At 37.0% G+C, this 24338-nt stretch overlaps 3 protein-coding genes across 3 annotated transcripts; 1 reads left to right on the top strand and 2 right to left on the bottom strand.

The window, feature by feature from the left end:
- Positions 1-1425: 1425 nt before the first annotated feature.
- LOC106428678 (pentatricopeptide repeat-containing protein At2g16880) lies at positions 1426-3934 on the bottom strand. The gene has a single exon (XM_013869426.3). It carries the CDS (start codon positions 3917-3919, stop codon positions 1565-1567), a length of 2355 nt encoding a protein of 784 aa, XP_013724880.2. The 5' UTR covers positions 3920-3934; the 3' UTR covers positions 1426-1564.
- A 1743-nt stretch (positions 3935-5677) lies between these two features.
- Positions 5678-7818, bottom strand: LOC106428723 (probable polyol transporter 4). The gene is made up of 2 exons (XM_013869478.3): positions 7389-7818; positions 5678-7288 (listed from the first exon to the last, which is right to left on the bottom strand). The coding sequence occupies exons 1-2, from the start codon at positions 7582-7584 to the stop codon at positions 5922-5924; spliced, it is 1563 nt and encodes a 520-aa protein (XP_013724932.1). The 5' UTR covers positions 7585-7818; the 3' UTR covers positions 5678-5921.
- A 6860-nt stretch (positions 7819-14678) lies between these two features.
- Positions 14679-15215, top strand: LOC106428693. Its single transcript, XM_013869441.1, has one exon. It carries the CDS (start codon positions 14679-14681, stop codon positions 15213-15215), a length of 537 nt encoding a protein of 178 aa, XP_013724895.1.
- The last annotated feature ends 9123 nt before the right edge of the window (positions 15216-24338 follow it).

Here is a 24338-nt window from a genome sequence, read left to right as displayed (position 1 = left end):
AAGAATTCGAAACAAGATAAGTGTGATGAGAGGGAAGGGGATCAAAAGAAAGGAGAAGCTAATGCAGGTTTGGTTTCAAACTAGAATGTAAATAGCTTATATATAAGAGTTGGGTAGTGCAATAGATTTACTTAAGTTCTATGAAGGACACACTAGTTGTATAAAGACTTTTTTGATGAATAAATTTAATATTCATTCCAAAAGAAAAAAATCTTACTAGTGGGTGTGGGTTTGCCAATCGAGAAATCTCATTTATGTTCTTGTATGGTAATCGATCTTACATTCTTACGCTTATGTGATTACACTACATTTCATGAGCGTTGCTCACCATCACTGTCCGATCATTAGTTTCAATAACATCAGATGTTAAGATCAAGATTTACTTGAACACACACATATGAACCTATGCTGAGCTGAGGAAGCTTTTTAGCAAAGTGGATTTTGATCCACACCACCCGCTGCAGGGTTGCTGCTTGGCCCGCGGATGGGGCTCTGATTTAGTTTGTTTCTTGGTTAGCTTTGAAATGAGTATGTCTCCATCTTTTCCCCTAACATGTATAAACTGATCCCAAGAATTTTATAAGGTTTAGAGCTTGATTGGTTTTCCCGCTACCACCCGCAAACGCAGCTTTTGCGGTTGGTAGCGGTTGACAGCGTTTCGAAACAATCATACAAACCGCTACAAATCGCTTCAAACCGCTCCGAACCTCTTAAAATCAAAAGCTGGTTCCAGCTAGCGTTTGCGGTTGCGGGCGGTTGCGGGAGGATAATTTTTTTTTCTTTTTTTTTAAAACCATATAAATACAAAAATAAAAATATTCAATAAATTTTTTAAAATGGAATTATTAAAATACTAAAATATATCTATTATGTTTTAATTAATATTATAAAATTTTAAAAATTAAAATATTTTCTATAATTTTAAAAATTTTAAACTATAACTTTCTAAATATAATTTTCATATTTATTATAATATTATGATTTTTGATATTTTTATAAATATATAAAATGTAAATATTGTTAATTTCTTATTTAACCGCTATTGTATTTGATAGTTAACCAGTCATAAGTATCCCGCAAACGCACCAATTTCTAACCGCAGAACCAGTCGTACAAATCTCTTAAAACCGCTAGAAACCGCAACCACCCGCATCCGCAAACGTCCGCAGCCGCAACCGCAACCGCTGCTTTTGAACCAGTCAGGCCCTTAATGAACAAGAAAAAGTCAGATTATTATCCCAAAACATATGGAGTCAAACGAGTATTTGCCTCTTACACAAACACTGAACTAAATCATGGCGAGAGCTAATAAGAATATGATATCTCCAACACTGAAGTAAATGACGCTCAGAAAACGCATCTACGTACCTCAGAGAGTGTTTGTAGATGATAACAAAATTCAAGAGAATTTGATATTCCACCAAAAACATTTAAAAAAAAAAGTTTCAGAAGTATTGAGCAATAGATGATACAAAATTGATAGTGACTCGTAAACTGATACAAAACTAAACAAGAATACATTTAGCCAGAGAACCCAAAAAAAAAAGAGAGTTTTGCCTTCACTCTATGTAACTTCTACAGTAACCCCCTTTGATCTTCCTCTACTACAAAGTTCATTTATAACATCAGAGTATGCAATACCCTCAGTGTTATTAAGTTCCTCCTTCGATTCAGCATTTTCATGCGTCTCTCCCTGCAAACTCTGTTTCGCCGATCCAAACTTTAAAGAAACTTTCTCCAACAATTCTTCTGCTTCACTCAGCTTACCATCTTCCATAAGTGCAGTGACAATACTGTTGTATGTAAACCGATCAGGCTCTAGTTTTTTCTCCTCCATTTCTGATAAAAGATCAAACGCTTCTTTCACCTTCCTGTCCTTGCAGAAACCGGAGATCATCGTGTTGTACGTAACCGTATCGACCTCTCTCTCCTCGATAAGCGAGTTGAAGAAATTGAGAGCCTTTTCTGTCATACCCTCCTTACAAAGACCATTGAGAAGAATGTTACACGTGTAGCTATCAGGCTTGAAAGAGTGTCTGACGCTTTCGTTATAAAACTCGAACGCTTTCTCAACACGTCCTTCTTTGCAGTATCCGAGGATGATCGAGTTGAAAGTAGTGTCATCAGGAAGCAAACCGCTCTCAGCAAGCTCATCGAACTTCTCCATAGCTAGCTCAGTTTTCCCATTGTGACAGAGACCTCCAATTAAAGAGTTAAACGTGCTCACGGTAGGGATGATCTTTATCTTCTTCATCTCTTCCCACATCTCCAAAGCCTTCTCAACCTTCTCTTCCCTGAAGTAGCCTGTGATTAGCGTGCTGTAACTAACCTCGTCAACAATATACCCTCGCTTGCGAGCACTATCCAGTAAACTGCGAGCTTCGTCAAGTTTCCTCTCTTTACACAAAGCATCAAGAATGGTATTAAGTGTAATGGTATTCATCTTAATCCCCTTCTGCCCCATCTCACGCATCATCTCAAGTGCACCATTCAAGTCACCTGCTTTCAAATACCCTTTAATCAATGTATGATAAGTAACTCTATCAGGAGAAAACCCATGCACTTCCACCAGTTCCTTAACCTTTCTACTAACCTCTTCCATCTTCCCTTCTTTGCAAAGCCACTTAAGAGATATGTTATGAGTCACTTGGTTCGGTTTAACTCCAAGATTCACCATCTGCTCCATTAACTTCTTAGCGTCCAAACTCCTCCCCAATTCAAAACACCCATCAATCAACGTGTTGTAAGTAACCACATCAGGCAGTAACTTCAACTCCTTCATCTCATCTACCAACTCAAGAGCTTCCTTAATACTTCCCTCATTGCACAGCCCATTCATCAACATGTTATAAGTGCGAAGATCCGGTAACATATTAGTCTGCTTCATCAGCTCCACAATCTGAAACGCTTCCGTCAAGGAACCCAGTTTACAGTAACCATAGACTAGATTATTGTAAGTATCTTTATTAGGCACCAAACCGTTCTTCTTCATATCCAACAACAGCTCCTTAACCTCATTCAAACGCCCCTTCTTAGACATGGCTTTCAAAACCGTATTGTAAGTAACGTTATCAGGCTGAACACTGAACTCACTAACCATCCTCTCAATCATTCCCACGGCGTCGTCGAGCTTCCCTTCTAAGCAAAACCCATGAATCAACACATTGAAAGTCTTGGCATTTAGCGAGACGCCGAGCTTAACCATGTCGTGAAACACTTGTCTAGCGTTTGCGAGAGAGAAGCTTGAAGGGTACCTGACCAGACCGATGAGAAGAGTGTTGCAAGTGAGAGGGTTTGGTTTCAGCTTCAACCGAACCATCTTCTGGAAGATGTGTAACGCCACGTGAGGCTTCCCGGCTTGAAGGTAAGCGCCGAGGGAGACGTCGAGGAGGGCTTTGGAGGGAGGGGGAGAGAGGTGGAGATTCGGGTGGAGGAGGGAGTTGGAGAGAGAGAGCGGTCCATCGGAGGTGGTGAGGATGTGGGAGACGAGAAGGGACTTGGCGTCGGCGAATTTGTGGTGGGAGATGAGGGAGCGGACGACGGAGAGGAGGGGGAGAGGGGAGTCAGATGGGAATGCTTCCGGGGTCGAGGTCTTAGCCCAGTGGAAGAGAGAGAGGAGAGTTTCGGGTCGCTTGGCGAGTGAAGGAGAGGAGAAGAGAGAGAGGAGGAGAGGCTGAGTGATTTGGGGGATGTAAGGGTTTAGGGTTTCGAGGATATGGGTTTTATCCGATGTGAGGATTGATGAAAGGGTTTTTAGTAGTTGAGATTCCGGTGGCTTCAGAGTCGCCATTGTTGTCGGAATGGAAGTCTGATTTGCATCGTCCAGGAGAAATGTTTGATTCGCTTTTTCATTGTGGTGGCTAAACCGGAACAAACCGAGACTCCTGAACCGGAAATTGGAGACGATCTTGTATTTCATTGTGATGGCTAAACCGTAACAAAGCTATGAAGCTCTTTTTTTTTTAATTGTGTAGTTGTTCTGATTGCTATCAATGAAAAATGCATTAGTTGATTTAATTAGAGATCTTCATAGCACTACCAAGTCAAGACAACGTTCAGGCACACTAATATTCAGATACTGTAAAGCTTGTTAAAGCCACTCCTTTTGATTATGGAAGTGGTCATGTCAATCCAAGTGCTGCCCTAGATGCTGGTCTTGTTGAAGACTTTTTTTTTTTTTTTTTTTTGGTAAAATGTTAAATTTTATACCAAGTTTTAAATTTTCGACAGCGATTACAAAGATGACGAGTAGCGGAATGCGGAAAAATTAAACTACACAGCACAACGAAACGACAAAGACAAGAAACCGAAGCTGGTAAACTAGACTAGCAACCAGCTAAGCAGCGGATCGGGCAAAGACCAAAGCGAGCTGGAAGGTCGGAGAAGAGGAAACAGTTGCCACGAGCCGAGAGATAGGTGCCCTCAAACCTAGAAGCTACGGATCCTGCAGCTTCCGAAACCTGACCCAACACAAACCGCCCGAAGAATCATCGCACGAACCAGCCAAAAACACCAGACAGAAGCACCCCCGACGGCACGAGAGTGAGTGTCCACACGACGATGCCGTCGTTCGAGAAGCAGACCCGAAGAATGCCGTCTTCAAACCCGACCCCTCGTGACCGTTTACACCCATTGAACCGAACCCACATATAGAGGAAGCGGACTGCATAGAACTCACCCTCCGGGAATACGCCTACAAGAGAAGAGGCAGGCTGAGTGACCCACTGCCGCACGGAGACTAAGCGCAGCAACCAACACCACGGAGAACGAGTCAAAGCCGCACATAAAATGGGATGAGAGAGCGAGGCGCAAGGCCACACCGCCGAAAACTCCAAGGGTTGGGGCAAGGTAAACCACCGGAACACCAGAATAGCTCGCTAACGGAGCCAAATAAACACCTCTGATGACACGTGCTACCACCACACACCACCTTTCAAACCACGCGCTGCCACCACGCGCCACCACTGGGAAAGCCAACAGACCGGGACGTAACCCGACCATCGACGAACCCACGCGCCTCCTCCAGAGACCACCGGAGGAGCTAGAGGAGGAAGGTCTTTGACTCGCGAAAACAAAGACCTAAGCGAAACTGCCACCGCCACACCACCGACTCAACAGGACGCCGGAACGAGGCACATGGACAACAAAGCTCTTCGACGCTACACGCAACTTCACTCTCACAGAAGATCAGCCGAACTCAGGGAAAATGGACCGGACGGAAACCCTAGAGCACCCCGCCGCCGTAGACTAGGAAGCGCAACCGCCGTCCTCAAGCAGTGCCACCACCAACAAGTACTTGTTGAAGACTTGAAGTACTTGTTGAGAGAATATGATATTGATTGGTAGGGATGTCATTTTTATATGCGGCCGCGGCGTTTGTGATAGTCCTTATTCCTTGGTTGGAGGGTTGGCCTATCTGTTCCTTAGGTTACGAGCTTTAACTTTTAGATCGATAATACGGCTCCATATTTTTTTTTTTACTTCGAAACCTCTAGTAATAGAGAAGACACAAGGGCAGAGTGTTTCAGAAAAAGCAATATGCTGTGTTGTTGTTTGGTAGTGAAACTAAGCGGAGTTCTGTCTGGAAACTGTTTTTTTTTTTTTTGAAACACAATCTGGAAACTGTTTAAAAATTAAAACTATATGAATGTTAAGAGCGAGGGTCTGAAACATGAAGTGACAACAAAGGTTCGAACTTTCTGTATTCTCTGAGTATTACATAGTTTCTTCATGAAACAAGGGGAAAAATAACAGAGCATTTGTCTTCCTGGAATATGTATACACTACCCATCAAACGCACTTGCAAAATCTGTCCCACTTTCACTGGATCTAAAACAAGAACAGAACACAACAACGTTTTTTTTTTTTTTTTTTCTCTTCTGCCTCTTCTGGTTTAACATGTCCAATTCTGCCCTCAACAGTCAAAACTCTTGATCCTTGCGCACAAGACGCTCAGCATCTCCAAGCTCAACTTCACCACCTTTCCTTTCCACCCCACCCTGAAACATCAACTCTATTTGCTCCAGCGACTTCCCGCTCGTCTCCGGGACTAGCATGTACACAAAGACAACCGAGAGCGCAGACACAAGGGAGAATACAAAGAACGTTCCTCCGACAGTGATGGCGCGTGACACCGAAAGGAAAGACATGGCCACCAGACCGCTGCAGACCCTGTTCCCGACAGCTCCAAGCGCTGATGCCTGCGCTCTTAGCCGTAAAGGGAAGATCTCCGACGTCAAGACCCAGCAGACAGGTCCCATCCCAATAGAGAAGAAGGCAACATTCCCGCAAACAAAAAGAAGCGCCAAGGCTATGCCAAGCGTTCCTTGGCCGAGAAACGTGAGAGTGAAGCTTAGACTAAAGAGACAAAGAGTCATTCCAACGGTGCTAACGTAAAGCAGCGGTTTCCTTCCAACGCTATCGATCATGAAGGTGGCGAAGAGTATGAACAACGTTTTCGTAATCCCGACAGCAACAGTTGCAGCGAGCAGCTTGGTCTCGTCTTGTATCCCTGCCTCTTTCAGAATCTCTGGGCTATAGTAGACTGTGGCGTCGATTCCTGTGATCTGCTGGAAACATTGGATCCCAAACCCAACGATGAGCATTTTTCTCACAGCAGGAGATGGGCTAAGAAGCTCACGCCACACGGGTCTCTCCTCGCCGCCTTCTGTCTTCGCAGCCGCCAGTTGTATCTCAGCAAGCCGCTCTTCAGCTTCATCATCTCTCTCGTTCGTCTTAATGAGAACCTCTCGTGCTTTGTCCACTTGACCTTTCAACACCAGCCACCTCGGCGATTCAGGGATCACGCAGAGCGCAAATCCTATAAACACCGAAGGAAGGATACCAACAGCAAGCATGATCCTCCAGCTGATATGCACGGAGAGCCCCGAGAAGGCGTAGTTGGAGACATAGCCGAGCAAGATCCCTAAGTTGATAAAGATCTCAGGGAACGAAGTGAGGAAGCCTCTAGCCACCGTGGGAGATATCTCCGCGATGTAAACGGGAGCAATCATGACGCCGAGTCCGATACCGATCCCGGCGAAAGTTCTTCCGATCATGAGAACCTCGAAGGAAGGAGCAACCGCCATGACGGCAGCGCCGGTCTGGAAGACGAGAGCAGCCAAGGCCATGGTCCATTTCCTGCCGATGGAGTCAGAGGTTCTGCCGCCGGCTAAGCTGCCGAAGAGAGAGATGATGCTGAGGCTGCCGATGAGGACCTCCGTCTGCACTTCGGTTATGTTGAGATCCTGCTGAATGAACAACACCGCACCGCTCATTACACCAACATCTGGTCATCAAAATACCAAAAACAGAGAGAGGACACCGTTTCTTGTAAGCAAAACAATTTAAAAAAAAAAGTTTCTATTCATTAGACGGTTGAGACTAACCGTATCCGAGAAGAACGTTGTTCAAGGACGCAAAGAAGGCGCAGGCCATAACGTATTTTCTGGATCTGCTGCGATGATTATCCTCACGAGTTTCCTCTGCGTCGGAGTCCATTCTCTGATACTTATTCCTCTTGTTTCCGATAGAGTCCGCCGGAAAAACAGAGCCACCGTCATTTTCTACCGCCGGAAGAGTCATTTCTCTTCGCCGAGCAGAACCGGTTCGGAAAGAGAATTTCAGACAACGAATTTTAGTGAAGAAATCCCGCGGATGTCGGGAAGGGCAGCAGATCTGAAACGGAGACTAGAAAATTATCATCTCCTTTGTGTGTTGACCAAAATTGGTGAATTTTCTATTCAAAGAACACAACTTGACCCAAAGCCAAAGGTAAAGACTTTGTCTGTCGTTCATTTGTTTACATTTTAAGTCATTAATATGTTAATAACACTACGTAAAAGTTATATTAATTACTAGGAAACGTAAAGAGAAGGTTAGAAAATTATAAACTATGCATAATCAAAGATAGAATGGACCTTTCAAGATAACAACAGCTCATCTTTTTAAGCTACCTATGAATGATATCTGTCGGTGGCTCTTCCAAGTTGATTGGAACTACAAAGACGTGGTGGCACCAACAAAAACTCTCCTTCATTGACATATTTTCCTTTTAACTCTGTATATAGACTTATCAATATGGTAACAGATGTAAAAAAAAACAGATGGTAACGAATTCATCAATTTGTGTTGTTGAGGTACACTTCTATGTAGCCACATTCCGTATTTGTTGGGTTTCACTGTCTTCACAGATAGTAACGAGGCACACCTTTGATGCGAGAGTGATACTAGGTTTATCGACTTTTTCCAATGGCGTTATTCTTTTCAACGTCTCGTAGGAAGTTGATGTCAATGATGCAAGAGTATATGCTGTCGCATTGTCTCCTCATGGGATCTTTGTGAGCTCAAAGAAGTCAAATTCATTGGCCATATCTTGACTAACTTTAACGTAATCAATTCGTTCGCTTTTAGCTTCGTAGTTGCCACAATATTGGCTAAACTACAAGTTACGCATTACAATATGTTTAAATGCATGTTGCTCTTATTAATGTGGCCAATCATGACCATGAATGCTTCGTATTCGGCTTCGTTGTTAGAAGCGGCAAAGCCCATGCAAAAGGACTGCTCGAATAACTTTTTGTTGGGATATTGAAAATATATACCAACTCCATATACTCTGTGTGAGGATGCTCGTCAACTTGTAAGTTCCACTTTGTAGTGGGATGTGCTAAGTTTCTCTGCAGTGGGATGCGCTAAGTTTTTCTCAAGCTCTGGTGGTATTTCCACAAAAGTCGGCTAGTACGTGAGATTTGACATTAGGCCAGATTCAGCGGCTCATATTGTATGTACTGAGCTTGACCGCCCATTCACTAGTCGATAAATTGTGTTGGACTCTGAAAAACGGTTCTAAGTGGATGGTTAGTGAGTACAACAATAGTATGAAACTGAAAATATGATCTTAAAAATACATCATATTTAACGTAGCGTTATTACGGACGAGTACGGCCCAATAATGAACTTGAATTTTATTTTTATGAAAACGTGAATCACTTGACGTATGTAATATTTAAAATATATTAACTACAATATAACAAATGCATATAACCTACATATACTTTAGTTTGAAATGGTCATGCTCAAGTTTTATATAGTCAACTTACATCATGCAACGATCGAACCTAAAAATACATCATATTTAACGTAGCAATATTCAAACCACCTATATTTTTCGTTTTCTTTATAGGATGTATCAACCAACCAATCATCCTATTGATTTTCTAAGCTTTATAAAAAAAATCAATAAATACAAAGCCTATAAATAATTTATTATTAATAAAATTATGAAATTATTTACAATTTGATGACGAATTCATCGCCCTTTTTTATATGTTAAATTTTTCATAGAAGTTTAAAATCATTGTATTTTCTGTAAACATGTATAACTAATCTATAATCTTTTATGCCATACTAAGTCATAATATAATATTTCTTCATATTTTGCCATTAATGCCATTGTTTTTATATATCGTCCACAATTCTCTAATTACGTCTATCTGTTCAATTTTTTATATAATATCAAATATTCGTCATAAAAAGATGGTTTAAGACGCAAAAAAAAATAATTTACTTGGTGAATATAATACCTCAAATATTACAAATACATCATTTAGTTAAATAAATAACCAAAAACCGAAAAATTCATACCCGCGCGTCAGCGCGGGTCAGGGTCTAGTTACAACATTATTTCGTAGCCACGTGTCACCATGAGGATGGAATTCTGAATTCTTAGAAAATATGTTGTTCCATCTTAACTTATATTATATTTTTTTAATAAACTAACTATTAAATTTATAATAGTGTACAAAAGAATATTCTCGCACTTTCTTTAAATAAAAGCTACATAATTGCCTAATATGAAAAACATATATATGACGTATATGATTATGAATAATAAATATTTGATAACAAATTTTGTATCTTAGATATTTTTTGTTTAAATTTACATTATTAAAAGATATTAAACAACCACATTAACCATATAATAAAAAATTATTTTTTCTTATATGTTATATTTTGAATTTTTAAAACGACTATAAATTACTAAAAACGTTAAATGTCTCACACCAAAATGTTTTGATCAATGATTTAACTTTTTTGGTAATAACAAGATACAAATGATCATAAATAGTATGAATATGAAGTCTCATTTACTAGACATTCATATTATATATTAATATAATTTAAATAAAACTATATAACATAGAAAAATAATTAAATATGATAATTTTAAATTTCTATTGAAAAGGTATCGAAATATTAATATTTTAATTTTTGAAAATTTCATTCATGGTAGAGCTCGGTTGATGCGGTAGAAACGCGGCGGAGAAGATGATATAGAACTATAATACCTTTTATTTATATGAGACTGATGAGTACTCAATCTCGTCAAGTCATCTCTTCAACTTATATGGATTATTTGCTGCCGCCAAAGGTATAGTAATTTCTTTCACCACCGCACCTTTCCGTTTGTTGGTATTCAGAGAATAAGTAGAGATAAAATTACTTTTTGTTTGTGGTTCAGATTAAAAATAATTAAATAAAATAATGTATTTTCACCTTTTTAAATAAATGAAACACTAAACTCACGTGACCAGAAAAAAGGAAGAGATAAGTAATGAAAGGTTTGGTTTTTGTTCGGGAATATTGGTGTCTTTGACCACCAACAAGGTACCCTAGTAGAACAAACAACTTTAAAATGTTAATAAAACTTGTAAATTGTTTTAGGGTGTAAATGACTTTTCTTTTATTTTAGGCATGGGCCAGACCTGCCTATAAATCAATCCAATGGTTCAATCCGGTCTCAGTAACCAAAGATCCAATCAGCTAGGAGTATTCATTTAACTATTGAAGTATAGTTTGATATTTTATGTCGACAGTACGAGCCAACATGACGTACAAAAAGTTAGCTTCTAGAAAAAGTAGTTACTCTAATACGTGTATCTATAAATTACATATCTTCGTAGGGCACAAATTTTAGCAAAAGTGAAGAAGACAAGAAACACTTATTGAAAATACAAATGAGAAAAAAAGGAAAAATGAACGGCGAGACACTGGCTAGAACGATATTGTCACGGCAAGAGGTTGGCCACTTTGCTTTAATGCCAAAAGTGGAGGGAAGTGATAAGTCATTGTAAGGTGTATGTCTATGTCAATTGCATCATAGATCCACGGTTTTCTATTTTATAAAACTCGCAGTTATTTCGAATAAAAATTACGATTACTTAAAAAATGGGGCAATTGTCAATAATAACACATTTTGAAGTTTATGTCACAAAAATGGCATTAGAAGGAGAAACTCACAAAAATGACATTCATTAAATGGTAAAATATCTCTAATACCTTTGGTTTAAAATTAAATAAACAAACAAAAATAAATAAAAATAAATAAAATAAAAATAAATTAAAGAAAAAAAAAGAAATTTTTTTTACAGTTTCAGATTATATGTTTTCAGATTCGAAATTTTTATAATTTTTTTTAAAATTATTTTTTTCGAATTTTTTTTAATTTTCTTTTTATAATTTAAAAATACTTTTTGAAACTATTTTTAAAATTTTTATTTTTTATTTTAGTATTTATTTTTTATAAAATTTTAAATCCTAATTCCAAAACCTCACCCCTTAACTCTAAACCCTAAGGTTTGGATTAATTAACCCAAATGATATAAGTGTATATTTACCTTTTTAATGAAACTTATTTTTGTGACTTTGATACTTGAGTGCTACTTTGGGAACAAAAACTTGGTTTGGTGCTATCCTAATCTTTTTCTCTAAAAAATGTCATAAAAAAGCCTACCTTTGTTTAATTGTAAATATTATAAATATTCTAAATTTCATGCGAATAAAACTTCTTGATAAACTTTTTACAAGTTTGCCTTTGATTTACCAAAAATGCAAATGCAAATGAAATCTAGTAAGAGCATCTCCAATGTAAAACTCCATTTTTTCCTCCAAAATGGAGTAAAAGTGAAAATGGAGTAAAATTGCTCCAACCTTACTCCATTTCCCACTCCATAATGGAGTGATGAACAAACAAAAAATAGATTACTCCATTTATAGAGTAAATTTCATTATGGAGTGAGATATGGAGTTGGGTTGGAGGATTCTTTACTCCATATTCACTTTTACTCCATTTTAGAGAAAAAAATGGAGTAGGGATGGAGATGCCCTAAGTCAAAGTCAAACCTACTAGCATTGGTTTTGAACAAAATCTTGGATATATTTCGTCTTCGTCGTTTTGTATTTATTTGCATTATATATGATTTTTTCTACATCATATATAGGCTTCTAGAAGAAATAAAACACACCACCCGAACAAATTCTCCGTTATGCCGTAGGTAAGCTCCCAAACTTTTTGCCCATGGTAAAGGAGTATTGGGAGTCTACTTAGAAATTGTTCATCTCTACCTCTGCAATGTTCCGCTTCTCGAAAAAACTAAAGAACCTAAAGCCGTTGTTACGAGATCTTGGAAGACAAAAGCTGGGAAAATTTGTCTGTTAGAGCAAAAGAGGCTCACAGCATTCTCTGTGAAAAGCAGAGGAACACGGTTGCAATGCAGGAGGAAGCTGCAGCATACGATAAGTGGCTACATGTTGCAGAGCTGGAGGAAGATTTTCTGAAGCAGAGATCAAAGCTTCACTGGTTGGACGTGGGAGATCAAAATAACAAGACCTTCCACAACTCGATCAGAACCAGACAAGCGCAAAACACAATGAGGGAGATAAGATGTCGTGACGGAAGCACTGCGCACTTGGAGATCAAGGCAGAGGCAGAGAGCTTCTTCTCAGAGGTTCTCAATCTGACACCAGAAAGCTTTAAAGGTGCTTCAGTGGAGGAGTTGAGGGAGTTGGTGGATTTTGAATGCACCACAGGTGATTGCATACAGCTGCAAGCGAATGTTACAGCAGAAGAGATTAGAGAAGTGCTGTTCTCCATGCCACCAAATAAATCTCCAGGGCCAGACGAGTTTTCCTGTGAATTTTATAAAGCTTCTTGGTCAGTTATCGCACAGGATTTCACCATTGCAGTACAATCTGTCTTTCAGCTTGGCTTTCTCCCGAAAGGTATTAACACGACCATTCTTGCTCTTATTCCCAAGAAGACTGTGGCGCAGGAAATGAGAGACTACAGGCCCATCGCGTGCTGCAATGTCTTATATAAAGTGGTTTCTAAGATCATAGCCAACAGATTGAAACTTATTCTGCCAAGGATTATTGCTGAAAATCAATCTGCATTTGTAAAGGGGAGACTCCTAATGGAAAATGTGTTGCTGGCTTCAGAGCTTGTGAAGGACTATCACAAAGATTCGATCTCTCCACGCTGTGCAATGAAAATTGACATATCGAAGGCGTTTGATTCAGTGCAGTGGTCGTTTCTGCTCAACAGTCTACTTGCTATGGGATTCCCGGAGAGATTCATACACTGGATCAGGTTATGTATCACCACACCCTCTTACTCGGTACAAGTCAATGGAGAACTAGCTGGTTATTTTCAGAGCACAAGAGGGCTGAGGCAGGGGTGCTCTCTTTCACCGTACCTCTTTGTGATTTGTATGAACGTACTGTCGTATAAAATTGATCAAGCTGCGCGGGAGAAGAGATTTAGACTGCATCCTCGGTGTCAATCCCTAGATCTCACGCATCTTTGTTTTGCTGACGAGTTGATGGTGCTTGTGGAGGGTTCAAAGGAGTCTATTGAAGGTGCTCTAGCAGTGTTTGACGAGTTTGAAGTTTGGTCGGGCCTCTCTATAAGTTTAGAGAAGTCAACTATCTATATGGCTGGCATAACTGAAGTGGAAAACGGGAAGATTCTTAGGAATTTCCCTCTTGAGGTAGGAGATCTCCCAGTGCGCTACTTGGGTTTACCTCTGATGACTCAAGCTATGAGAAGACAAGACTTCTTACCGCTGCAAGAAAGGATCCGAACTCGCATCTGTTCCTGGACCAGCCGGTTCCTCTCCTATGCCGGTAGATTACAGCTAATAAAGTCTGTCTTGATGAGTATTATAAATTTTTGGGCTGCTGCATTTAGATTGCCAAGCCAATGTACCAAGGAGATAGAACAGCTCTGCTCAGCGTTTCTTTGGTCAGGTCCAGACCTTAAGACTACAGGTGCAAAGGTGGCGTGGCATGATATTTGTAAGCCGGTAAAAGAAGGAGGATTAGGCATCAGAGCATTGAAGGAAGTAAATAAGGTTCAGGGGTTGAAGCTAATATGGAGATTGGTTGTCGGGGATTCCCTTTGGAGTAAATGGATCAGATCAAATCTTCTGCGTAAGAATAGTTTCTGGAAAGTCAGTGTTAAGACACAAGCGGGTTCTTGGATTTGGAAAAAATTGCTAAAGCTGAGAGAAGTGGCAAGGACTTTTCACATGAAAGCTGTTGGCAATGGTCGCCACACTTCTTTCTGGTACGATAAATGGTCCAGCTTGGGTGTTATGTCGGAGATGCTAGGGGAAAGAGGATTTATTGCAATGGGTATCAGGAGAGAAGCCACAGTAGCGGAAGCCTTGCAGCGGAGGAGGACAAGGCATAGAAGAGAGATTCTAAAACAGATAGATATGGAGCTGAGTCATATCGCAGCAAATCAAGAAGTGGAGGGAGTTGGTGCAAATGATGTTGACATGTGGAGATAGAACTCTGGCTACAAACCGAGATTTTCAACTCAAGAAACATGGAGGATGACAAGAGTAAGTGCTGCTCAGTGTGACTGGGGTGGTAGTATATGGTTCTCTCAAGCCACGCCGAAGTTTGCGTTTATGGCCTGGCTGGCCATCAGAGGCAGATTAGCTACAATGGACCGGGTTGCTGTATGGAGTCAAGGGGTAGACACCACTTGTGTTCTATGCAAAAGGGCTTCAGAGACTCGAAATCATCTCTTCTTTGAGTGCTCGTTTTCCACGCAGATTTGGGAACCACTCATGAAAGGGATTTTGCGCAACTCCTACTCAGGCAAGTGGGAGGAGCTGGTCAGTCTACTAGCCACATCGCCCATGGAAAAGAAGAAACAGTTTTGTTTCAGGTACACGCTCCAAGCTACTGCCTACATGCTGTGGAGAGAGAGAAACAGAAGACGGCATGGTGAACAGCCTATGCTGGCTACTGTCTTGACAAAACACATCGAAAAAGCTATCAGAAACAAACTCAGCTTGGTACAGTCGAAGGGAATTGGAGGTCTTGAAGTGAGTTTGCAATACTGGCTTGGTACTAAGATGTAAATACAGATTTGAGGTAGAAGTTTTGGTTCTCTAGAAAAGAAAGTGTAAAGAAATAGGAGTAGTCTTCTTTTCATATAAAGTCTCACTTGATGTAAAAAGGCTTTTTGATGAATAAAATTTAGCATTCATTCAAAAAAAATAAAATAAAAAATAAAATAACTCACGCATACGTATGCATGAGAAATATATCTATAGAACTAAGGCTGAACAATGTTACCATTGGAGCTATAGTCACGACTAATCACAATTATAAATCACTTTTTCATATTTTAACCTGTGTCAATTTTACACCCCATTTATTGTGTGTGGGTCCGTTTCTAGATTGATGGTGTATGAAGTTCATATCTATCTATCTATCTCCTATATATTATTTGAAAAATATTACAACTTCTTTTTGTAGTCACATGTCTTCACTAGGATGATTCTTAGAATCATTAGAGAAATATGTTGGTCCATCTAATTATAAAATAAGATGTTTATTAAACTAACAATAAATTCATTATTAATGTACTTCATTATTTTCTTAAATAAAATTTACGGAATTGCCTAATGTGGCAAAAGAATATATGGCAATTAATGATTTTGAATAATAAAGATTTGATAAAAATCAGTGTATCTTCTATTATATTTGTTTAATTTTAAACTATTAAATAAATTAAACAACCACAATAAAAATATAATAAAAAAATTAGATTTTTCTGTATATGTTATATTTTGAATTTTTAAAAACGACTATAAATTACTAAAACTGTTAAAAGTCTCACATTCAAATGATTACAAAATTATATAAGTAAAAAGTATAATTTAATTAATTATTAAGATTAATATATATATATATATATTAATCACACATAATTTTTTTAGTTTCATCTAGAGAGAGGTTTTGTTTCATATATATATATATATATATATATATATATATATATATATATATCTTTTAAATTAAACTATAAACCATATAAAATACATAAATCTTTTAGTTTTAAAATTTACTTTGAACAATTTTTTGGTAAAAGTTTTGAACGAACATTGACAACTTTTTTTTTAAATTATAAATTATTAAAACTATTAATATTACAATAAAATATTTTTTATCAGTAATTTAAATTTTTTTCTATAAAAAATACAAAGGATCAAAAAAACTATATGAATAGAAATCATCATTTAATAGACATTAATATTAAAAATATACTCAAATATACTATGTATGTTAGTATCATTTAAATTTAATTATATATCCTATCAAATATTAAAAAAAAAATTGGATTAATAAAATTAATTTATATGTTTACACCAATTTAATTATATATTTAATAGTTACTGACTTTTAATTATTCAATATATATTTATTATTTCATAATATGTAAAAATATTTAATACATAAAATAATTTTTATATATAATCTTCATCCCGCGCAAAGCGCGGATCTTAACCTAGTATATATGTAAAATTGTCTGCCTCCCTCCTGTTGCGCCACCTCAGCGCCAGGTCAGAAAGTCGGTTTGTGAACGTGACACATGTCCCCTTCACAAAAACTCTGAGTTTCATTTATTTGGATGTGTGATGCATGTGCGCTTTAGTCTGTATTCGGGCTTTATGTTTTGCTTAATGAAACAATATCATCCACGTCTCCCAGAATATCCCCCGAACTCGAAACCCTTTCTGGAAAATGTGAACGAAAGAACCCAACTCTATATTCCACGAGATTTCCCAGTTTCACGGATTTGTTCGTTAAAGCGCTTGCGAAAAGCCCACGAATTTTCTCCGATCGCCATAGGAGAGAACGGTCAAAGCGACTCGCTGGAGGAGGAGGAGACCGGGTAGAAGGAAGATATTGAGTCCGGAAATGGCGGGTCTGGCTCGGTCGATGGAAAGAAGTGAATTAGGAGGAGTGACGATTCGGGTGAGAATGAGCTGTTGGGTTCTCGAGCAGTTTGGTGAGACGCGAAGATGAGTTGATGACGACTCTACGAGAGATAATCGAATTCATCTTTACCCCAAAAGGCGAGACGTTTCGCGTTAGAAAAGAGAAAAAAAAGATGGAACTTTGATGGACGCATGCAGTGCACAGAAGTCTCTGATCTTTAAGACCCAAGTGCTGGATAATAACTACTAGGCTTTACAAATACATAGAGGAATCAATGTGCAGGGCAGTTTCTAGCATCACCTTTGTTGTTTCCCACGATTTATTATTGAACACATACCCTTTTACTCCATTTCTCTGAATCTTCTACTATAAAAGGTATGTTCTACACTTCATCAGATCAATCTTCTCACTCAAACGCTTTCACAAAATCCAGCAACCAACAATAGCTAACTCCATTGTTTGGCATAAGCACAAACAGATAGAAGTATAGTCTTTATGTATATTAGTCGACAGTTTTTTCTGTGATTTGCTTGGTACGTGGTTGAGTCTGAATGTGATCATGTTTAATTCAGTATTATGAGTGCTTCCATGTTTAGTTCTTATGTATATTAGTCTATAGTGATTCACTTGGTATGTGGTTGAGTCTAAACATGATCATGTTTGATAAAATATGATGATTTACTTGGCACGAGGTTGAACCTAATGTGAATGTGTTTGATTCAGTATGATGAGTGCATCAAGGACTGTGATAAGGCTGTTGAAAGGGATAGAAAGCATATGCCTGGAAAGGAACAGCTCTGGGAAAGATGAAAAAAGTCTCGACAGGTAACCGCCAAGAACGGCTGGTTTTGTTGGCTATGCTACTGCTCCGCACACCCTCTCCTCTGATGCACATGTGCTCTCTTCAGAGCTGCGACCAAAAGTTGGCGGGTTGGGTCTGAAACTGAGGGTTTGGATTGGTGGTAGCCTATAGAGGAAAACGTTGAAACATGGCTCGAGAGCTTGGAAATGGAGAGAATGGTGCGCTATTTGGCGACCAAAAGAAGTGAGAGTGACCTGAGAATGGCCTCTCCTTTTTGCTAAGGTTAGAGATTGCTTCTAAACTAAAGCAGCCTTGGTGTTAGCGTCTGTTGCATGGTATAAACCCATGTATGCATCACTTTATACCGTTTCAAGTTTTATCTGTGTACCCACAAACAAAGAAAGGTTGAGACTTGGAAGTTTCTTTAAGCTTAAAGGAAGAAATAGTGGTGTAGGAAGCAAACTTAAGTATTATGAAGATATGGTTTAGTATGAGAGAAGTATCATATAGATGAGGGAGAGCAAGTTATGGCTTTATATTCTTGGTTAGTTTCATACTTTGGATGTTGTTTTGTCTTTAAATTTTTAGTAATTAAATATCATAAAGAGCTCAGATAAATACATAGAATGTGAATACTTTTGTAATACTAAACATTTGCTCAATCGTTCAAATTGTTTTATTTGGAGGATCCAGTAAAGAACTTCACTTGAAGCAGATATTAGTTTTTCTGAACTTCACTTGAAAAATTTATAAGAAAACGAGAATATAATAACATTATTGTTTTTTCAAGTTTTATCAGGTTAACCATAATTAAATAAAAGATTAAACTTTTTCTTATTTTAATCATTGAAGTTAAGCTAAGAAAAACTAATAAGATACTGAGAAAAGACAACAAATAATTTATACATTATCAAAATAAAGGAAAAAGTAAAATATAAAACAATAAACATAAAAACAAAAATGGAAAAATAATTTCATGATATAAACAATATACTAAATTTATTGTATCTATCTAAATAGATGTATTTAAAAATGTTAATTCATGAATTCCAAAAAAAATCTTCAAACAATTTCAATATAGCATAACCCATACCTCTTTATATTTTATTATGAGAATCAAATTTTATATAAAACAAAATAAATCAAGTAAATAACAGAAAATTAACGATGCTAATTGATGGTAAGTGTTGATGTATCAAAACGTAGATTCTATGTTATATTGTTGAAATCCTACAAGATATTATATTTCAATTTATTTGGTTGTAAATATTTTTCTAACCTATAAAAATAAAATTTAAAAAACTAAAATGACTAAAAATGAAATTTCCTTACAACAATATTTGACTAATAAAAAATATACAGAAATGTGCAAAATAAATACATAGTTTACGCTATATAAATAGATTTAAAATCTCTGCAAACCATGTAAAAGTTTTAGTATTTTGGTAATGAAAATACAAATAATACCAATTTCTACCAATGGGTCCTCCAAATCTTTACAACAAAAAAATCTTGGTAGCTGATTTCAAATAGAACATAGAAACAGTTATGAATTTCTTTCCTCCAAAATCTAAAATTCTATTATTAAGAGTTATGATTAAGCAAGAAATGGTCCAGAGATGCTCATATTTGTTCCTAACCAACAATATAGCTTATTTACCAAAACCAAGTATCACCCAACAATAAACTTAAGAAATAAAACCGATGAACACCAGGAACAACATTCCCAACCCAGGAACATTATTTCCAACTCAACTGGATGGCTAATTTTTTCATTGTCAGTTTCTAACCAAAGTTGAAATTTTCTTTTTGGAAAATTATGCAAAGACCTTACGGCTGGCGAGAACCTCAAAAAAAGTCATATACATTAGTTGTTAAATACAAATTATTCAATTGAAAATAACATAACAACTCAGTCATGGTGATGTCTTAGAAGCAAATAAAATCAAAACAAAAATTACTTACAAACAAGCTAACCAACAACTTAAATTAATAAAATAGTAGATCTCATACATATCACTTGCAATTGTGAACCTAAAACACAAACCACAAAATTATATAAAATATAATAACTTAGATTACAAGTAAAATATATCCCGCCCGTAGGACGGGCCGATCCTAGTATTCTTGTATTTTATTGTTAGTTGTATTTTTTTATTCATTTAGAAGTGAAATATAAAACTATGTTTAATTGTTTAAGTTTGATGGTTAAATATCTTAAATTTTAATTTTAACAACCCAATTTCTGGTATATGTTCAAAGATTTAAGAGAATTGATTTGATTATCTATATCACTAAAGTGCATTTATCTTTTCGGCAATACATCCAAAAAAACTCAAGAGTAAAGCGTGTTTGAGCTGTAGTAGTGAAAGGATGGGTAACCAATAGGGAAGTGATTTGTAATATCGTGTGTGTGAAACGAAAGCACGTGAAAAGGTCATGTGGTTATTACAATAAAAAAAAAAATTTGAACCTCCGAAAAATTAACGAACCGCCTGTAGTACAAAATGGGACCCATGGACCGATAAAGCGGGTATTGGAGGCCCATTATCCATGGGTATCGTTAGTATCAAAGTCAAACCCAGACAAGTGTGAAATCATGTGTGGGCTCACACTAACATGGATAATAATCTTTGGATGCAACGAGGACGTTGCGTTTTTTTAAAAATGGTGAATTGTAACATATCATTTTGGGTATATGTTGAAAGGCTTAACATAATTGATTTGGCTACCTATGTTACTAAAAGTGAACTTAGCTTTTCGGTCGCACATCCAAAAAACACTCAAGAGTTTAGTGTGCTTGATCTGAAGTATTGAAAGGACATGTATCATATCTTTAAATTATTTGTGTATCATGCGAGTGAGACCAAATCACGTGAAAAAGTCATGTGGTGATTGTAGGATCAGTAAATAAGACTTCAGAGCCTTCCAGAAATTAACGCTTTGCTTGTCACACGGAATGGACCCACATGTGGAGTGAGTGGGTGTGGAATGCTCATTAACCATAGATACTCGGGGCGTTACAATAATATTGTTAGTATACTCATTTAATCTAATTAAATAAAAACGTTGATTTTTTTGGTTCGGTTTAAAACCAATAAACAATTTGGGTTGATAAAATCTTTAAGCGAATGGTTCAGACATATACTTTGGTTTGGTTTGGTTCATTTGTTTCCACAAAACACCATTATTATTAGTTATTAATTTTCTTTTACCATTATCATTGGTTTTTAACAAGTATTTCAACTAATAAATAATTAAAGAAGGAAAAAAGTAAATTGGTTTCTCATTTGAGATTTTTTTTTGGAAACCTATCTATATACTCTGGATACATGTTTTTATTATGAATAGTTGTATTTTCTTTATTATTTAAAAACTAATTAAATATTTTCTTTTTCGGAAAATCAATATATTGATATCGGAATCTTTTTACAACAAAATACAAGATCAATCGGGAAAAAACCATTACATCAATATATATAAATTTAAATTTCAACACAAAGGTTATATATAACAAGCTTTCCTAATGAAAGTCTTACTGGCTAATAAATGCACTTGGTTATGTTCCTTCTTTGTATTCAATTTTGATCGGATTCAGATACTTAGAAAGTTTTTAGGACACATCTGGAATTTAATTTTATGAAATAATTGTAGTTCTTCCACAAGACGACATCAAATAATTTAAATATATTAAAAGTATCACTAATATATCAAGTAGTAATTCTCATAGCTGATAAATCCTGCTCACTAAGATTATCTCTCTAAAAACCCAATCACTCTAACATCTCACTAAAAAAGCTTCGAAACCTAACTTCAGCTTGACGGTTGCCGGCGCCGGAGGCTCTTCCTTCCCTATTTTTTTCTTTGCTTTCTTCACCATCTTCTCCTCCCTATTTCTTTGCTTGGTGTTCTGGACTGCTTGATACTCACTGGACAACGTTGAAGCTCGAAGGTGTCAGTCCTCGGCTTCATCTGGAGTAATGGCGAGACTAGTGACATGTTGGTATGGGGGAGAGTCGGATTTCAGGGCTGGGAGTTTAAGCCAGATCTAGTTTTCATTTTTCTCAGATCTTCATCGAATATCTCGCAGTGGTAGCACGTGGCTTGGCAAGGAGACTCCTCCACCATTTACTACCTCCTTTTGGGGTGGTGTGATAAATAGACAAGAGAAACAACGACCAGCAGAAAGCGGTTTATTTTCAGGTTCTTGGGGACAACACGTACCGAAGTTTACAACAACTGAGTGGTAAAGCGGAGGAGTTTATCTCAAGATGGTATGTGGTTGAGCTTCTACTTCCCAGCGTTGGGAAGAAAGACAGAACTAGAGGTAAGAGCTTACACCTCTGGATGCTAGAACTTGCGGATCCCGCTCACATTTTGCTTCCAACGTCCGCTTTTTCATTTAGATGCATCTGTCTGGTTTATTGGCTGAGGAACGAGGCATTGAACACCAATGGTCATGAGATGAGTTCGAAGACGCACCTGTGGTGAAGATGTTTTTGGGACAAGCACTACATTTTCATATTTTGGGACCAATAACTCGATGAACATTGCCTTTCAAAGTTGTCTAATGTTTTTGCTAGTAGTTGTGTTCGTTCATGAGATCCAATTAGGGGTGAAATGAGAAAATGTCATCCCAAGGTGTGGGAGATGTTGTTCTCTGTGGGGCTAAAGCATACAATGGGGATTGATTTGGTAATATTGGATCTTTTGATTCAGGTTGATACTAAATCCCTAATTTTATAAGTGGTTAAACTATGTTTTGGTTTCAACCTTTGTACCTAATTCTTTTGATGAAATATAAGTGATGTTGGATTAAAAAAAACTCAGATAGGTTTATATCCCCAAAAATTGCCTCTATTCCGAAGCGTTCTTTGAAGTTGTGTCAAGGCAACAATCTTTTAATTCACTGAAAACATTTATGCTAATTTTTTGGGTCAGAAGTTCGGAATATATTGTAACATCTCGACCGTCGATGGCTAATGGGCTTTCCACGCGTGCTTACTCGCCCATTCCGTGCGACGTGTAGTGCGTTAATTTTTTGGAGGCTCGAAAGTCTCATTTATTGACCCCATAATCACCACATGATTTTTCTCTGTGTTTTGACCTCACTCACACGATACCACAAATGACTTTCCAGTATGTTACTCATCCTTTCACTACTCTAGTTAAAGTACACTTAACCATGGAATTCTTTACAGATGTGTGATCGAAAAGTTAAGTGAACTTTGATGACATCGGTAGTTATCAATTCTATTAAGCCGTTATCACAAACCGGAATGTTACAATTCACTTACTCTCACAGAATGCAACGCCCTCGTTGCGCCCGGACATCGTTACTCATGTTAGTGTGAGCTCACACATAACTCCACATTCTTCTGTGTTCGACTCTAACATTCCATTTGCCCACGGCTAATTGGTTTCCTACGTTCGCTTTCTCGATCCGTGGGCTCTATTCCTTGCGACATACAGTGCATTAATTTTTTTAGAAGTTCAAATATCTTGTTTACAAACCATACATTAACCACATGATATTTTTTCGTACTCTGAGCCCATTTACATGATACCACAAATTATTTTTCGATACGTCTCTCATCTTTTTATTATTCCAGATAAATCACGTTTAACAATGAAATTTTATACGAATATGTGATTGAAAAGGCAAATTCACTTTGGTGACATATATAGTAAATCAATTTATTTAGTTTATATATATATATATATATATATACTATTAAAAGGGAATCACTCCTAAAAAATCTACTTAAATAAGGTTGTTGGACCATTTTATTAGACTTAACTATTTATTTGGTCTTAACTTATATTTCTCTAACTATATAAATATTTTACATAATTTAAATGAATTCATTTATTATTTTCTCATAATCTATTATATAATTGCTCTAACAATAAATCCATATAAATATATGATAAATTATTCAAATGTGATCATTACCGCATATAATTCTATTAATAGTATAAATTTTTAATGGTTTAGTTATGTTTAATAGGTATATAATTTGTATTTTAAAATTGTAAGTATTCATTTGGTTCTTACTTTGGTTTCTATTTTTTTTATGCTCGATTATTTGTGAAATTCAGCTTAATTTTGAGTCTTTTTTCCAGTTTGGTACGGTTCAGTGCACTCGGATAAATGTACTCAAACCTATACATGATCTCTTATATAAGAAGAACTTATTTAATTTCAAAAATAAATCCGCTCTTTCTAAGCGCGGATCAAAATCTAGTTCAAAATTAAAGTTAAATGAAACACTCAAATTTCAAAATTTATGTGTTACATCGAAGATCAACTTTACCTGTAGACCGAATAAAGTGGGACTTGACTAAAGTTGTAAGCAATTTTGTTTTTTTGGTCAACAAGTTGTAAGCAAAATTTTTTTGCTAAATGAGTTGTAAGCAATTTGAAAAACGAAACATACATATATAGTTGTTC

Source organism: Brassica napus, chromosome A7, assembly GCF_020379485.1.
Source record: "Brassica napus cultivar Da-Ae chromosome A7, Da-Ae, whole genome shotgun sequence".
Taxonomy (NCBI): domain Eukaryota; kingdom Viridiplantae; phylum Streptophyta; class Magnoliopsida; order Brassicales; family Brassicaceae; genus Brassica; species Brassica napus.
This window is presented reverse-complemented; position numbering and strand designations above follow the sequence as displayed.

What these genes read in the sequence shown, in the direction of transcription:
- LOC106428678 (XM_013869426.3), bottom strand. Translation starts at nt 3,919, where the DNA reads ATGAAATACAAGATCGTCTCCAATTTCCGGTTCAGGAGTCTCGGTTTG.
- LOC106428723 (XM_013869478.3), bottom strand. Translation starts at nt 7,584, where the DNA reads ATGACTCTTCCGGCGGTAGAAAATGACGGTGGCTCTGTTTTTCCGGCG. An exon ending in CAACGTTCTTCTCGGATACG is followed by an intron (nt 7,289 to 7,388) that starts GTTAGTCTCAAC and finishes TTTGATGACCAG; the next exon opens with ATGTTGGTGTAATGAGCGGT.
- LOC106428693 (XM_013869441.1), top strand. Translation starts at nt 14,679, where the DNA reads ATGACAAGAGTAAGTGCTGCTCAGTGTGACTGGGGTGGTAGTATATGG.